This window comes from Giraffa tippelskirchi, chromosome 1 (assembly GCF_054371585.1).
Source record: "Giraffa tippelskirchi isolate mGirTip1 chromosome 1, T2T-mGirTip1v1.2.pri, whole genome shotgun sequence".
Lineage (NCBI taxonomy): Eukaryota > Metazoa > Chordata > Mammalia > Artiodactyla > Giraffidae > Giraffa > Giraffa tippelskirchi.
Window position 1 is genome coordinate 83,913,038 of NC_137275.1, and position 17,561 is coordinate 83,930,598.

At 35.0% G+C, this 17,561-nt stretch overlaps 1 protein-coding gene across 26 annotated transcripts in view; it reads left to right on the forward strand.

The window, feature by feature from the left end:
- Positions 1-17,561, forward strand: part of RAP1GDS1 (Rap1 GTPase-GDP dissociation stimulator 1) — a 147,841-nt gene that overhangs the window by 59,240 nt on the left and 71,040 nt on the right. For 18 of the 26 annotated variants that reach the window (XM_081596078.1, XM_081596130.1, XM_081596099.1 and 15 more), the window contains exons 3-4: positions 9,557-9,679; positions 14,810-14,935. In XM_081596078.1, coding sequence (XP_081452204.1) covers positions 9,557-9,679; positions 14,810-14,935 — 249 coding nt within the window. Of the gene's footprint in view, positions 1-9,556; positions 9,742-14,809; positions 14,936-17,561 lie in introns of all 26 variants that reach the window. The other 8 variants (XM_081596229.1, XM_081596285.1, XM_081596212.1 and 5 more) reach the window with 2 other exon arrangements.

Sequence of the window (17,561 nt, forward strand, 5' to 3'; positions counted from 1 at the left end):
GTTATTCTGTTGGCCGAATTCCTCTTACACCAGGGCACATGTGGGAAAGAGGTCCGGGTGGTCAGCCCCTTGTTCTGTTGAAACCCTAAACTGATAAAATGAAGTCTACCTATAGACTAGGGCAATCTGCTTGGCTCACTGTGTACAGATTTTAGTGTTAATTCTATCCAGAAACACCCTTACAAAAACATCCAGAGTAATGTTTAACTGAATGTGCAGGTACCATGGCTCAATCAAATTGACATACAAAAGTAACCATCATGAGTGGACTCTATTCTACTGATGTATCAATGTGAATTGTGTGGCATAATAGTTGTGTGTTGGGATAACTGCTAGTGAGGAATGATGCCCTTAACATTAGAGTTTTCCACAGAGGAATCTATAGTTGATTTTTACTGAGATTGATATCGTGACCTGCTTTTTAGTATTCATTGTGATAAACCCCGAAATGAAATTCCAGAAGGCCAAGTAGTGGTTTTTGTTTTTTTTTTAAGAGACATCTGGATTTAAATTCTAGGTTTCAGCACACAGTGTTCTTTGGGGTGAGTTCATTTAGATGCTAGTAATTTTCTCTTCCCATATTTCAGTGTTAGACATCTTTTCTTCTCCTTGTACTAAAGAAGCAAACAGAATGTTTTGATTTTGCTCATAATAACTTAGTTATGGATTGATCAGCTTTTCTTTCTGATGTGTGCATGTGGGAGGGATGAGATAAAGGCAAGGTAATTTTCTAAAATGATTTCTGAAGGTTTAAAGAACATTTTTGCATATGTTTGCTTTTGAAAAAATGTAATCCAAGACCTGATTAGCTTAATGCAAAGTGAAAAGTTTAGTCTCTGCATGAGCTAGTGATTGGTGATTCTATTAAAAAAAAATTTCTGTTCTTCATGAGAGAATTCTTAAAATATAAGACAGTCTCTTTATAAGCTCAATCCTCTTTTCTGTTAAAAGTAATTAGAACTTCTACAATATTAATAAATACTCAACTTAAACATTATCAATTAGAACATTAATTAAAACTCAACTACTTCATCTTTAGTGTTCTTTGACAGCTTATACTTGCCTTTTTTGTTGCTTAGTCACTAAATAGTGTCCACTGCTTTTGCAACCCCATGGACTGTAGCCCACCATGCTCCTTTGTCCATGGGGATTCTCCAGGCAGGAATACTGGAGTGGGTTGTAATTTTCTTCTCCAGGGGATCTTCACCCAGAAATCAAACCCACATCTCTAGCATTGGCAGGAGGATTTTTTTTACTACTGAACACCAGGGAAGCCCAGATACATCCCTTTAGTCAAACTTTAAGGAGTTTATAACTGAATAAAAAAGGCGTATAAAAACACACATTGAATAAGTTTGACTAATTAATATACATTGAAATATATCCCTTTAGTTGAACTTATTTCAGTGTATACTAATTGTGTATGTCTTTTTTATTCAGTATATATTCCTTAAAGACTGGACAGTTCTATTCAACTAGCTTTAATTGGGTTCCACCATGCATTAGTTGGTACCTTGCTCAGGAGAGATTGGATAAGCAAGTAATAGATAAGTTTTAATACAGTGTAACACATTATATAGAGTTTATTACAAAGTGTTCAGAGAATTGGACTCAATTCATAGTTATAAGAGTCTTTCAAAGTGTCACAGAGATAAACATTTTGCCTAGGTTCTGATGGAAAAATAGGTGTTGCATTGGTATATTCTCTTATTTTTCTCCTTTTACCTGCTTTTTGCCAAACCTTCTATAGTATCACTTATCTACCTTTCCCATTTCTCAATTTTGGTAGCCTCTAGCAGCTGGCAAAAAAAAAAAAAAAAAATCACCCAGTGGTACAGAATGATGCTATTAAAATTTAGGGTCTTTAGCCTTAGCTGGTAGTGGTTTTTCATATTCCTTCTTTGTAGAATATATTTTTCTCCTTTTTCTGCTGAGAACATGCTTTACTGGTTTCAAAACACAGCTTAAATGTTAACCTTATTTATGGAAATTTCCATTGTCTTCATGGAGCTGTGATTGCTACCTATTATACATTATATGTAACTTCCATGGTGGTATCAATTACATTGAATGGTGATAATTTATTTACGTCTCTCTTTCTCTCACTAGACAGCTCACTGAGGGTATGATTTGTTTCCTCTAGCTTATATTCCCAATATAGTAGGGACTCAATAAAAATACGTCATCTGTGGGTAATCTCATCTACTCCAAGTCTTCAGCTACCAACAGGCTCTAACAACTTGAAAACAATGACAGCATTGTGTGTGAATATTGGGAAAGAGAGGTGAATTTGATTAAGCAGGAACAGGAAGTGCTGGATTTTGAAAATACAGTGTATTTACCTAGGTAATGTGAGGGCAGAAGGACTATGGAAAGAACATCCCAAGCAATGGAAGCCACATATACAGTTTCACAGGGAAGAAACCTGTTCAACCAGGAACTGAAAAAAGTTTGGTGTAACTAGCAAAAAGCATGCATTCAGGGAAGGGGCTAGAGATGATAATTGGAAAGGGAATAGGGGTCAAATTATGAAAGGACTTTGATGCTGTGTGTCTTAGTCCACTTGGGTGACTGTAACAAAATAGCCTAGACTGTGTGGTATTTCTCACAGTTGTGGTGACTGGTAAGTTCAAGACCAGACATCAGAAGATTTTGGTGAGGACCTGCTTTCTGTTTCATAGATGGCTGTCTTCACTAGAACCTCACATGGTGGAAAAAGCAAGGCATCTCTCTGGGGTCTCTTTTTGTGAGGTCACTGATCCCATCAATGAAGACTCTGCCCTGTGATGTACAGATGCCAACCTCTTTAGCTTTGTTTGCTTTGTATTGTTCCCCAAGGTATTTCACAAGAGGATGGAGATGGATCTTCTACTGAAAAGATTCCTTCAGTGTGTTTCACTATACAGTATCCTTATTCTCTTAGTATGAAGTGAGGAAATCCACATTTACTTTATTTAGGGACCATATTTTCAGTAATCACTCTGAAATTGTAGTTGAACAGTTCTAGTTATATACTCTGCTTTTACCACATTCATTAGTGTTGTCCCTCTTGGTATATACTTTCTCAGTAAATATCTTTCATTTTTTTAACTATATAACTCAATTTTTAGCAACTACTTTTGACCTAGTTAGTGATAACTTTAAAGAAAATAGTTCAAACTAGCAGATCTCCCTACTTATTCTAGTGATGATTTCCAAACGTATAACTTCTCCAACTCCCACAGCTTTCATTATCTCTGGAATTGAAATGACTGCAAGACTGTCAAAAATCATTTATTGTAATTTTATAAAATGACTCTCTCAACTTAATCTTTTAGTAAAACCTCTGTTGGTGAGTCATTGTGCAAATAGGTCTTTGTTCTAGCCTCTTTCTTTTCATGACTATATCCATCCTTTTCTCTCCTGCATTTCATATTCCTTTTATTTGCTTAAAACCCATGTTAGGGAGGGAAAAGTTCTCATCAGTGAAAGAAAGAGCATTTTGTAACTCCTCCCCACCATGTACTTCCATTTTCTTTTAGAAACACTAATTTCTCATTTGTCAGGCCCTTTAATCTTCTTATACCCAGCATACTCTCCTTATGTGTTTTAAATCTATTTTAAATCTGTTTTAGTTTCTCTATACACAGTTCCCTTTCTCTCCTTCAGTCACTGAGTCAGTTTATCCGTCTCAAGGTACTGTGCATCCCTTTCTCACTCAATTGTTTTACTTTCTTACTTCTGCAAAATATATTATATAAAAATATTTATCACATAATAACTTGGCAAATCTGGTCAAGGTGTTGTTAGTACTACATATCTTCTAAATTAACATTTGTGGTAGGAAGAGCGCTGGATTAGGTATCAGAAAAACTGGTTTGTTGTTGCTTTTCCAGTATAATCATATGACCTTATTTGTAGTATGAAGAAAACAATCTGTCATGCCTATGTCACATAGCTATTTTAAGAAATGAGTTTTTATGATAGTATCTTTAAAAGATAGAATAGCTTTCAGTCAGGTACCTTTAAATAAGGACACTATACCTTTGTGTAGGAATTAGTTAAAGTGGTGGGGTGAGTGGCATTTCAGAGAGGGAAGTAGTAAGAAGATATGAAATGAAATGGTTAATTTGGATCTCTATAAGTAATTTAGTGTGGAAAGAATATAGTATATCAGTGGAGGAGTATCAGGAGATATGGTTGGAAAATATCATGGATGTGCTTTAAAAGTTACAGACGATCATTTAAAGTAGGAGAGTGACATAAAATTTGTATTTCCAGAAGCTTATTCTGCAGTCAGTGTAGATGACAGATGGAGGAAGGCTAGAGTTAGGGAGACTCTTGAGGAGGCTGTTGCATTTAATAAAGGTCAGAATTGAGAACTGGAAGTAACATGAATTTAACAAGTAAAGAATAGATGCAAAAGATGCTAATCAGATGGGATCTATGGAAGTTACACTCTGATTAACATGGGTGGTACAAAGGCATTTATTAAAAGAAAAAATTTATAATCCTTCTTGGGCTTCTGGCTTTGCTGGGTTCCCTGCCATGAACTGCTATGGAGAATAAAATGAAAGAAAACAAAAGAGGAGAATTGATTTGATGTTGAACTTGAGGTATTTATTCCATATTCAACTGCACATGCTTTGTTTTAGTTGGATGAAGGGAGAGAGGATTTGGGACTTGTCTGTGTAGTAGTAAATGAAGCCTTGGATTTGAATCAGATTTCTCAGGCACGCGGCCAGGTCTCTTGTTATACCTTATTCTAAAAGTCTATCCCATGAGAAATAAATAGTTCCCCAGAGACAAGGATACACATGGCCCTTGAATCATGTTCCTGGTCCTTGCTGTCAATCCCAAATCCGAGTCTACTCTTCACAGTCACAAGAATCCCTGGACATGTAAATGAAACTAACAGTTTCCTATTGTTCTTATAACTAGAAGTAAACAATACTATAAATCTAATCCAAGTACATTTTTAATCTAGTAGAGTCATAGTAATAACAGTCATTATTTTTGTTTTTCTATCTTGGAGTTTACTGTAAATTGGTTATCAAATGCTTTTCATTAATTTATCCTCATGAAACCAGATGCTAACGTAACATCATAAATTCACCTTATGATAGTAGCATACCTGAAAACCCCCTCTTGATATATAATTATAATGCCAATTATTTTAAGGTATTTACTTGGCAGCTTTGTTGGGAACTTTAGCCTTTCTCCAGCCATCTCTTCAATTATGAGTCCTTCTCATTCCACCTGTTCCCTGCCTTCTGCCTTCTGCTGGTTATTTGCCTTGAGAAATTCTGAGTTGTGCTTTAACTTCTCCTCTCCCTATAGCATTGTAGCCTGGCTTCTTGATTTACTTTTCTTTCAGGCTTCTCTGACCCTATTGCCTGGTTGTTGTTTTTTTCTTTTTGACTCTGGCAGTTTCATAACGAAGCTGCGTTTTTGCCATCAGGAGGTCAGGTGGAGTATGAACATATGACTGCAGAGACCAGAATGAGTGCCTGCACATCTGCAAGGGCACTGTAATGGCTGTGGTTCCCACAGATATTATGTTAGAGAAGCAGTTGCCCTTTGTGTCTGGGTCCTTCAAAATTCAAGGACTGCCAGCTGCCTGTAATTTGTAGACATACTCAAACATTTTTATGACTGCACCTAAATGTGAAGGGGGGAAGTTGGATTGATTCCTGCAAACATTTAAAAGGAGTGAATTTACAGTGTCAGTAGTGCTCTGGGTAAAGATAATGAAAAGTATGCCTTTTTTTTTTTTTAAGAACTCCTGATCACGGCATTTTTTTTTTTTTTTGCAAGCAGTCAATCAGCCATTCATTTAGACCTGCATACACCACACTCACTGTCTCTCGTAAAATCAATTTAAGGGTGTTCACAGATACACACTGTAATGTGGAGTAGAATGCCACTGTAGAAAGCATATATAGAATGAGAATGAAACTTTGTAATTATTTATTGGATAGTGGCATCTTAACAATAAGCAGTATTTGACTCTTTGTTTTCATGCCAGATGAAAGAAGATAATTCCCAGCTTTCATTTAAATTCTAGACCTACATAGAAATCCACATATTAGCAAGTAAATAGAACTCCTTTTCAGTTTTTCTAAATGGTAAATCAGATTTATATGAAAAACCAGATTATATTTTCTCTGACAATAGTATTAAAAAAGATACTATCCCCAAATCTTGATTCATTGTATTACAACTATCCTTCCAATACTTTGGATTGTAATCCATGGAAATTCATTAGAGTGCAAGAGTTTTGTATTGTTCTCTTTTATTCCCCTTGCCCCTGACATCAGCTCTGATGTTAAGCCATTCTTTTAGTTATAGTTAAAATGAGAAATGCATGGGTGATTTGCAGTTAACTCCTCGCCTCCACACACACAAATGCCTCAGCCTCACATCTAATCATGATTCATGCCTTATGCCAGAATCTTGCTGTCATCCCAGCACCAGCAGATGGTGGGACATGACCCCTGGGGCAGTCTGCCCCAGTGTTCTAAGGTTGTACATCTTTTGGTAGCAATGGTCAGAAAAGGAAGAATTTTAACGTGGCAAATTGAGTTTTTCTTTTGACTTCTTGCTTTAAAAAAATAAATTAATGGAAATTTGGTGTCCGATTTTCAGGTGGTACCATAAAAACTTATTTTTTAATCCCAGAAACAAAAGTGAAAAGGCACATTGTATTTTATAAATGGGCTTGCTGAAAGAAAGGACAGCTGCTGTGTTTATATTTTATCATGCAAACTCTATGTTTGTAATAATCTGAATTGTGAGAAATGAGTGAGTAACAGCATACAAAAAGACAAATTTCATTTATTTATGCTTAAGTACATTTTCTGTTGTAAAGAATGGCACCAGTGGATGCCAGATGACACACATGTTGAATTGTTAGTATAGTTGAGTCTGAATTTGCTCCTTATGCTCTATGATTAGTATGATTGGTGACTTTAGACAAGTTTACTTCATCTTTCTGGACCTCTGTTTCTTCACCTAATAAAAAACGTTGTTTTAAAGTATCTCCAAAACAATCCTTTTTATTACAGAACATAAAATGTAAGAAACCAAAATGATATTAGCCGCTTTAAAGTGTACTAGGCCTATGGTAGGAAAAGGAAATGCATGGATGGAGTTTCAACATTAACTAATCCTGATTACTTGATCTTTTGTACTGGATAGATAAACATACACATAACTACAGTATTTGCAAAGGAAAGTTTTTAAGATGATAAATCCATGGAATTTTTACAATTTTCAATTTTTACAAATTTTTCCATGTAATTTCCTATTGATTCAGCTGTTAATTCTAGCTTCTCCTGATGACGTTAAGGGTATTAAAGCTCTCTAACCCAGAATCCTGGGTAGTCATGGGTTGTACAGAACATTGCTGTTTAGCTTTTTGACCAGAACCTATGATTAGGGCTACATTTTGCATTCAGTAAGCATACACATACAGTTACATATGCATGTTTTTCACTCAGTGTTTTACCTTACTATGCATGAACAAAATGTTTTTTTCTATTCTTTTGTTATAGATATTGTTAATTCTATTTTTCTTTGTAAGGAATTTCTGGTCCTTATTCACCAAATTGATTTCATGATTCTTAATGGATTGGGACCCACAGTTTGAAAAACACTGAGCTGAACAATCAGCACTTACTATAAAGAAATAATTATTTTTGTAGACTTTCTCAAATTATTAAAAATTATTTCCTACTCTCTATTGATGACAGCAGCTGTCATTTACTTAAGAAATCTTTACAGTTCTTTTATTTATATGTATATTCAAAGGCTATAAAAGATATTGAGGAGCTACACATAGAAACAACATTTAAATAGAATGTTTTGGGGTGTCTGTGAGTTTGATATGGCTTTGAATGGCCTGTCTTTTAATGTTCAGATTTGTATTCCTGTTTTACTGGAAGATTGGTGTGGGGTGTCTTGCATGGGAGTTTGCTGGCTCTTGGGTGGAGCTTGGTCTCAGGGTAGGTATGGGAGCCTTTTGGGTGGGCTTTTGTCTATTAATGTTCCACAGTGTCAGGAGTTCTGTGATGGTCCAAAGTTCTGGAGTTGAGCCTCCTGCCTCTAGGTTTTGGTCCCCCTCTTACAGTAACATCAAGAGTTTTCCCTCCATTCAGCACAGAAGGCAAAACCCCTAGGTTAACGGTGAAATGACTTTCCAGGGCCAGGAACATCCAAAGAGATTCACAGTTATATAAAGAAGAGAGGAGGGAAATAGAGGTGACCAGGGGGAGAAAAGGGAGAGGCAAAAGGGAAGAGAGCAATCAAGCCAGTAGTCAGATCCTTCATTTCGAAGAGATTGGTTTGCCTTTCTGGGTATCTGGGTCTTCCGCCAGCATTCAGAAGTTGTTTTGTGAAAGTTGCTCTACATGCAGGTCATCTTTTGATGTATTTGTGGGGGAGAAAGTGTTTTTCCTGTCCTATTCTTCCATCATCTTGGGATTGCCCCCTAAATAGAATGTTTTCATGAGCCTTATTACTTCCTATTTTTAAACACATGGCATTCCTCTTCACTGTTGAGTCAAATAGTAATTTTAGATTTTGTTTCCTTGAGCTTTTATCTCCATCATCATTCCAGGTGTTATTATTCCAGGTGTACATCATTCCAGTTACTGTTTTTTAATAGGTCATACTTTTTTACATGAAGTGGCTTGGTTTCATGCAAATGCTCTTCATTTATAGTTTAACAAAGATGGAAAGCAAAGCAAAGAAGTAGGCCTCTTGAATTTCTATATAACCATATAGAATTCTGAATGAAAGTGAAAGTTGTTCAGTCGTGTCTGACTCTTTGCAACCCCACGGACTGTAGAGTCCGTGGAATTCTCTAGGCCGGAATACGAGAGTGGGTAGCCTTTCCCTTCTCCAGGGGATCTTCCTAACCCAGGGACTGAACCCAGCTCCCGCATTGCAGGTGGATTCTTTACCAGCCGAGCCACCAGGGAAGCCCAGAATTCTGAATACCATGGCTTTATTGCTGCCTAAACTACTTCCGTTTTTCGTTAGTGGTGTTTTGAATATGTTATGTGAGAAACACAGTAATCATATGGAACTGAATGGTCTCTTCTGTCACTCCATATAAAATGATATGAGGTGAGTTTTTTGCACATGTAGTTGCCACTTTTAATTGCTGTAACATTATTGGAAGTCATAGAATTTATATGTATTTAATAATACACTGTTAGGAAACTCAGAAGGGAAGTAGAAAATAAAGCATTCCTACTCTGAATAGACAGGATTGGAAATAACATTGAAAAGTAAGTCTGGTATGCAAATGGTATATTCAGAAAGGATTCCTTTGTAATCTGACTGTAGGTTTACAAAAGATTGTATTAAAAAGTGTTTCGCATTGGGAAAAACTGAAGATAAAAGCAGCTTGTGGAACTGAAGATAATTTTACATAAATACACACATTTTAATATAAATAAATAATTTATACTATAGATGGTGAAAATTCTTAAAGAATTTACTATAGATGTAATTGTCAGTGTTAGTGTTGAAGACATTTACTGAAGTTCTTTGTATGTATCTCTTTCAGATATGGAAACAAGTGAAAAAATCCAAGGAAGTGGAATACTTCAAGTGTTTGCAAGTCTGTTGATTCCACAGTCCTCCTGCACAGCCAAAGTAGCTAACGTCATAGCAGAAATAGCCAAAAATGGTGAGGTTTTCCTCAAGAACTTTTCTGCTGGGAACATCTTCAGTTTTACACCCTACCTGTCAGTATGTTTTATTAATTTATGTTTCCATTTTGTAGATTAGACCTTTTTAAAAAAAATTTATTTTTCTTTCCATTAACCTTTTTTCATGTAATTGTTTAAAATGACTGTAGTCATTCTGTGCATACATTCCCATTTGTTATTCCATTCTGTCAGAGTAAAGAACAGCACTGCTTGTCCCTGCTGTACCTGTGTCATTTATTACTTTGGTTATAGGATTCTGGAATTGTCACTGAGTCATTCATCTTCATTGTCCAGGAGACCTTGCCTTTTTTAGTGTATACATTGTTTTATGTTATATCCAGATAAACTCACTTTTTTTTTATTTGTCTGACCTACTGACAAACCTACTGACATGGCACTTGACTGCAGTAGTGCAGTCAGAATAGATACTATGTGTTCTGAGTTCACCTTCATGAGAGGCATTTATTTCTTAAGTGTCCATGTAAATATACTCTGGAGAAACAACCTCAAAGCATGGATTATATAATAGCCATCCCGTTATATATGGTTTATATCCAAGGGAGAGGGAATGCTTTGGAAGATATTTTGGGGATATTTTGTAGCAGAAATATTCGTATATGATTTCACTTCAGTCAATTTAAGAAAAACACTGACTTAAAAAATTTTTTTTTAAACTTTTAAACTTTAAAATTACTTTACTGGTTTCTGCCATACATCAACATGAATCAGCCACAGGTATACATATATCTCTTCCCTCTGAAACCTTCCTTCCATTTTCCACCCTCCTAGGTTGTCAGAAAGCACTGGATTGAGCTTCCTGTACACAAGCTTAGTCACTCAGTCATATCCAACTTTTTGTGGGCTCCCCCTGTCACACAGCAAATTCCCACTTGCTATCTGTTTTACATATGGTAATGTATGTGTTTCAATGCTACTCTCTCCGTTTGTCCCACCCTCTCCTTCCCCAACTGTGTCCACAAGTCTGTTCTCTATGTCTGCATCTCCATTGCTGCCCTGGGTTCATCAGTACCGTTTTTCTAGATTCCATACACATGCATTAATATACAATATTTGTCTTTCTATTTCTGACTTACTTCACTCAGTACAATAGGCTCTAGGTTCATCTACCTCATTAGGACTGACTCAAATGCATTCTTTTTTATAGCTGAGTAATAGTCCATTGTATGTATGTACCACAATTTCTGTATCCATTTATCTGTCAGTGGACATCTAGGTTGTTTCCATGTCCTAGTTATTGTAAAAAGTGCTGCAGCAAACATTGAGGTACATGCATCTCTTTCAGTTATGGTTTTCTCAGGGCATATTCCCAGTAGTGGGATTGTTGAGTCATATGGTAATTTTATTCCTAGGTTTTTAAGGAATCTCCATACTGTTCTCGGTAGCGGCTGTGTCAGTTTGCATTCCCACCAGCAGTGCAAGAGGGTTCCCTTTTCTCCACATCCTCTTCATCATTTATTGTTTGTAGATTTTTTAAATGATGGCTGTTCTAAGCAGTGTGAGGTGATACATCATTGTAGTTTTGATTTCCATTTCTCTAATAGTGAGGGATGTTGAGTATCTTTTCATGTGTTTTTGTCCTTCTGTATGTCTTCTTCAGAGAAATGTCTGTTTAGGTCTTCTACCCATTTTTGATTGGGTTGTTTGTTTTTCTGGTTTTGAGGTGCATGAGCTGCTTGTATATTTTGGAGATTAATCTTTTGTCAGTTTTTTGCTTTGCAGTTATTTTCTCCCATTCTGAGGGTTGTCTTTTAATCTTGTCTATTGTTTCCTTTGCTAGGTGAAAGCTTTTAAGTTTAATTAAGTCCCATTTGTTTACTTTTGATTTTATTTCCATTACTCTGAGGTGAGTCAAAGAGGATCCCACTGTGAGGTATGTCAAAGAGTGTACTGCTTATGTTTTCCTCTAAGAGCTTTATAGTTTCTGGCCTTACATTTAAATCTTTAATCCATTTTGAGTTTATTTTTGTGTACAGTGTTATAAAGTGTTCTAGTTTAATTCTTTTACAGGTAGCTGTCCAGTTTTCCCAGCACCCCTTATTGAAGAGGTTGTCTTTTCTCTGTTGTATATTCTTGCCTCCTTTGCCATAGGTGTATGGGTTTATCTCTGGGCTTTCTGTCTTGTTCCATTGGTCTATATTTCTGTTTTTGTGCCACTACTGTTCTGTCTTAATAACTGTAGTTTTGCAGTGTAGTCTGAAATCACGAAGGTTGATTCCTCCAGTTCCATTCTTCTTTCTCAAGACTGCTTTGGCTATTCAGGGTCTTTTGTGTTTCCATGTAAACTGTGAAATTTTTTGTTCTAGTTCTGTGAAAAATACCATTGGTAGTTTGATAGGGATTGCATTGAATCTGTAGATTCCTTTGGTTTGTGTAGTCATTTTGACAATATTGATTCTTCCAAAAACATGATATATTTTTCCATCTGTTTGTGTCATCTTTGATTTCTTTCATCAGTGTCTTAGAGTTTTCTGCATACAGGTCTTTTGTCTCTAGGTAGGTTTTTCCCTAGATATCTTATTCTTTTTGTTGCAATGGTGAATAGGATTATTTTCTTAACTTCTCTTTCTGATTTTTCATTGTTAGAAACACTGACTTCTTAAAGCAGTTTTTAAGCATAAGGGAAGGCCATGCTAAATGCAATACCATTAGTATGCCTCTATTTCTCAAAGTTTGATATTATTTTTAGTCTTTTTATTTTAGTAAGTTGCATATATTATACTTTAAAAAGAAGAAACTTTAAAATTCTGGTCTCAGTTTTAAACAATTTTATACATTGTGTAATCACTGTGCAGGTGGCATTGTAAAGTACCAGTATATGTTGTTTTTCGCCCAGTAAAACAGCTTGTTCATGTGTGTGTTACTGAAAAGAATTGCCATGAAATTTTTAAATTTGTTTTGTTGTTGTTTAGTCGCTGTGTCATACTCTTTGCAACGCCATGGACTTCAGCATGCTAGGCTTCCCTGTCCTTCACTGTCTCCCAGAGTTTGCTCAAACTCATGTCCATTGAGTCATTGATGCCATCCAGCCATCTCATCCTCTGTTGCCCCCATCTCCTCCTGCCTTCAATCTTTGCCAGCGTCAGGGTCTTTTCCAGTGAGTCAGCTCTTCACATCAGGTGGCCAGAGTATTAGAACTTCAGCTTTAGCATCAATCCTTCCAGTGAATATTCAGGACTGATTTCCTTTAGAGGATTGACTGGTTTGTTTTCCTTGATGTCCAAGGGACTCTGAAGAGTCTTCTCCAGCACCACAGTTTGAAAGCATCAAAACTTCAACCCTCAGCCGCCTTTATGGTTCAGCTCTCATATCTGTCCATGTTTGTTTGCAGGTTTAATTTGTTTAGAGGTGCTCAAAATATATTTTAAATTTCAGTGAGGTTCTATATTGGTAAATCATTTTTTTGGTTGTTAATGAAAACTGATCATCTGTTGTTTGCATGTACATCTAAGCTATTATGGTTATAATCACTATGTTCTGCTTTGGATTTGAGCTGGTCATAAATGTTGAGAGATTCCTAGTGGGTCTAGGAGTATTTAGTGTACTTCAAGCAGATTTGAATTGCTCTGAATAGATAGGAATTACCTTGGGACAACAAAGAATTCTTGAGGCAGATCTAGTTTGAAAATGAAACCCCTCCAGACATTGTTAACCTAGACCAGCCACTATCTAAATTCTTCTTAGGTGCAAGGTAGCTTGATTTTTTATATCAAGTAGTTTATTTTTAACTTCATTAGAAACACAGTATAATTTCCAGAAATCAATTTTTATCTTTAAGCTTTTTTTTTTAAGAATGAACACACACACATAACATAGATTCAGAAATTTTGAATAGCTAATTTTTAAATGGATTGCCATTCCTATATGATCTCACTGAATAATATCAGTCCTTGTAATACTTTGTCACAGTTTCACGATAACTCTGCTGCTAGAGCTTGCTTCTAGTAACACTTTAGTAGATGACAGCTCTGTTTTAAAGACATAATTAGTAGCATTTATACTTTTAATTAGAGGCTTGTTAAGGGCCTGTCACTAATCCCTGCTGGTTAAAATAAATGGGACCCAATTAAAATGGTTGTTTATTGCTTAACCACCACATTGTTGCTGTTGTTTTTTAAGTGACTGGCTGAAAAAGTAGATTAGAGTCTTCTTTTTAAAATAAATATCTTCAGAAATGCAGCATGACCCAACAGAGATATTAACTGGGCTTACATTTCTTCTTGTTAGAAACTTGACAATGAAAGAAAATTATGTGAACTGGAGAAAAAAAGAAATTAGAAGTTGATAGGTTCATCATTGCTATGCATGTTACATAACAACAGAAGAGAAATATTAGCATATACTTGTTAGATTTCAATTAATTATAAAATATAATTTTGTTTACATTTTTATTTCCAAAAATATCCTCTAAAAATTGACGTAACTGACTATGAGTTGATGTTCAAAAACCAGAGGATTAGTAAGAAGTTCCAGGTACAAGTTTAATGTGAGAGCATAGCTATGACCATCAGTTACAGTAAAAGATTTGATACTTTTTAAAGTAAGTATTCCTCTAGATAACAGATTTAAAATGAATTTGGGGCAAAGAAGAAATAAGCAGAAGAGAAAGTGTCCATGAATATTTCTTCCTTTTTAGAACTGTACTCTTAAAGTATCTAATAATAATAACAACAACAATACATTTCTGAAACTAGGTGCTATTGTGTGTCTACAGTGCTAATAAGTGAAGTTGTAAAAGCAAGTAAAAACTTGAGATCTTATTCTCCTCCTCCTCCTCTTTCTCCTCTTATAACATCCAGTTAAGAAAATAGTGATAAATTAGGATAATGAAAGTTAATGAAAAATTGTTTTGGTTTATGGTAGAGGCTATCAGCGAGACAAATATGATCCCACTCATTTTTGTATACTTATTTCATGAAATATTTAGTAGGGTTGTAATAGTACTTTTGGACAGAAGTGTACTCTTCAAATAGCAAGCCATCTTAAACATTATAATAAGTATTAATAATAAGTAAGTATTTAATTAAGGAAAGTCATTTATGTAATTGTTAATGTTTATATTTTTAATTACCCATATCTCTTATTTTCAGAATTTATGCGAATTCCATGTGTGGATGCTGGATTGATTTCACCACTGGTGCAGCTGCTAAATAGCAAAGACCAGGAAGTGCTGCTTCAAACGGGCAGGGCTCTAGGAAACATATGTTATGATAGCCGTAAGTGTTTGTCAGTGGTACACTTACAAACTTTTGTTTAAGAGTCATGACTTTTGTAATAATTCTGCTTTGAGTGTTAGCACTATCTCTTCTAGCCTAAGACATTAAGGTGGGGCAGTATGACTTAGTTCTGCTTATGAAACTGAATTGATGGAAATTTGGGCCATAGTATTCTAAACTAAAGCTTATCTGACATGAATTCTTTTTTGTGTATAATTTCACAAATGATATTTTCAGAAGAAAGTAAGTAAATTTCTAAGTTTTGGAGCTTTTAATTTTAGGGAAAAAATATGTTTTCAGTTAGGCCTTATTGAACTACCATCTCTGGATGAGACTGCTTTTGAACACATTTTTTAGTTTCTAAGTCTATCCAAATACATTTTAATTCCTTGCAATTCAGTAAAGCCAATTCATAAAAACCATTATCTTCTCAAGAGCTAGATTGCTTTATTGCATCTTGCATTGACTCCATTCCTATTTGTCATAATGTCATTGTCATCCTCACCACTTTATACAATATTACTGTTCCTACTAGGCAAAGAGAAAGCAAGAACTTGGGCATGAGTATAGATATTGCAAAGTTTTTACATTTTCTACCTTTTCTTCCCATATATATGCAAATGAAATACAGAAAAAAAATCTTGAGTATAGTTAATTTAATTAGATTTATCCTGATTTTCCTTAGATTTCTATTTTCTGAAACAAAAACACATTTTTAAACACTCACTTTTAGCATCTCCTAAGAATTTATTTAATTCAATAAAGTCACAAACATATTCACTTATGATAAAGATATAAAAAAAAAGATTGAAACCACAGGTTTCAGTTGTAACTTCTCTGTAGCAGTAGTGATAAGGCTAGCCTCGTTTATTCTTTCCTTTTTCTGAAATATCATGTTATAGCTGATGACACAGATATCTTTTATTATGAATTTTAATTGGAGAATTTGAGTCCCCAATATTGCTTATAAATTGACCTTACTTTGCCTTCATTCCAGTTCTTACTTATCCTAGAGTATTAGCTTTGTTTACAGAATCTTAATGCTTATGACTTTATGCTTTCACATTTAGAGTATTTATTAAACACCGTAGTTTATAATAATATCGGAGAAGGCAATGGCACCCCACTCCAGTACTCTTGCCTAGAAAATCCCATGGATGGAGGAGCCTGGTACGCTACAGTCCATGGGGTCGCTACGAGTTGGACACGACTGAGCAACTTCACCTTCACTTTTCCCTTTCATGCACTGGAGAAGGAAATGGCAACCCACTCCAGTATTCTTGCCTGGAGAATCCCAGGGACGGCGGAGCCTGGTGAGCTGCCGTCCATGGGGTCGCACAGAGTCGGACACGACTGAAGCGATTTAGCAGTAGCAGCAGTTTATAATATTACCTTTCAAGAATGAACGTGTATTTTATATGATTAATTTTAACAATATGCATTTAATAGACCACTGCAGAATAATAGGTAAAGATTGATGGCAGCTATTTGGAGCATAATCATTACTCTTTTTATTCTTCTGTGTTTGTTACTAGAATTTAAGGCTATCAAGTATTCTTTAACCTTTGTTCAGTTTAGATAGTCTTGAATTATGCACTGCTTGAACATCATAGGAATTAATCTGTTTTGAGTACTCTTGTTCTAGAGTTTCACTTAACATTGGCACAATGGAAGAAATACCCATAGTGATCTATTGTCTCATCTTGGTATGATTTTTATGGGCATGCAGTAATTTTATTTCCTGTGTACTCTATAAAGAACCTTGAAGTTAGGGTAATAAATGTCTAGTTAATAAGATTATCATTTTTGATGAAACTGAAGTCCATTATAATACTGTTTGTCATATCTGTTTACTCTGTTCTTATGAGGTATACTGTCTATAAAGTCTGTGGCTATGCTTTACGCTATGAAGTTAATTTTTTTGTTTCATTTATTTGTGAATATAACCACTTTATTTTCATTTAATTCAATGAAAATTATAGCTAAATAGAAAATTAAGCATAGTGAATACAGATTAATTTTTATAGTTTTAGATCTTCTTTAAGGAAAATGAAGTTAGTAGTCTTAAAATGAATGAATACAAAAATTTATTTCTTTACAATTTATTACTGTAAATCATGTGGTAAAATGTGTTCACTGTGCCATGCTATCTTAAGCATATAATTTCCATAATACTATATGCTTTCTTACCCTTTTACTTGAAATTAAATCTCTGTGAACTTATCAGTGATTTCTCCAGAATAGTTGTAGAAAGAGTAGGCCCCTTTAATTATAAGAATGATAACACAATCTACAAATGTGATACTATGTGGTTGACTTTTTAATTTAATTAAAATCCAGTGACATTTTATGACAATTGGGAGTTTGAAAGAACTAAGAAATTAGATTTATCTTTTTTAAAAGTATTGAATAACTTCTATTTTAATGAATTAGTTAACCTTCTTCCCTCTTAATAATGTAATACTTCATTCCTAAAAGGAGAGTAGACAACTATAAATGACATTCTTGGAAATTACAAGGAATCTTCTTCTTACAAATAACATGTGATTTAAAATTTACACGTGTATTTTATCAAACTTACCCATAGGACTGGTCAGTTTATTCTTGTTTTACAAATGTATTCCAA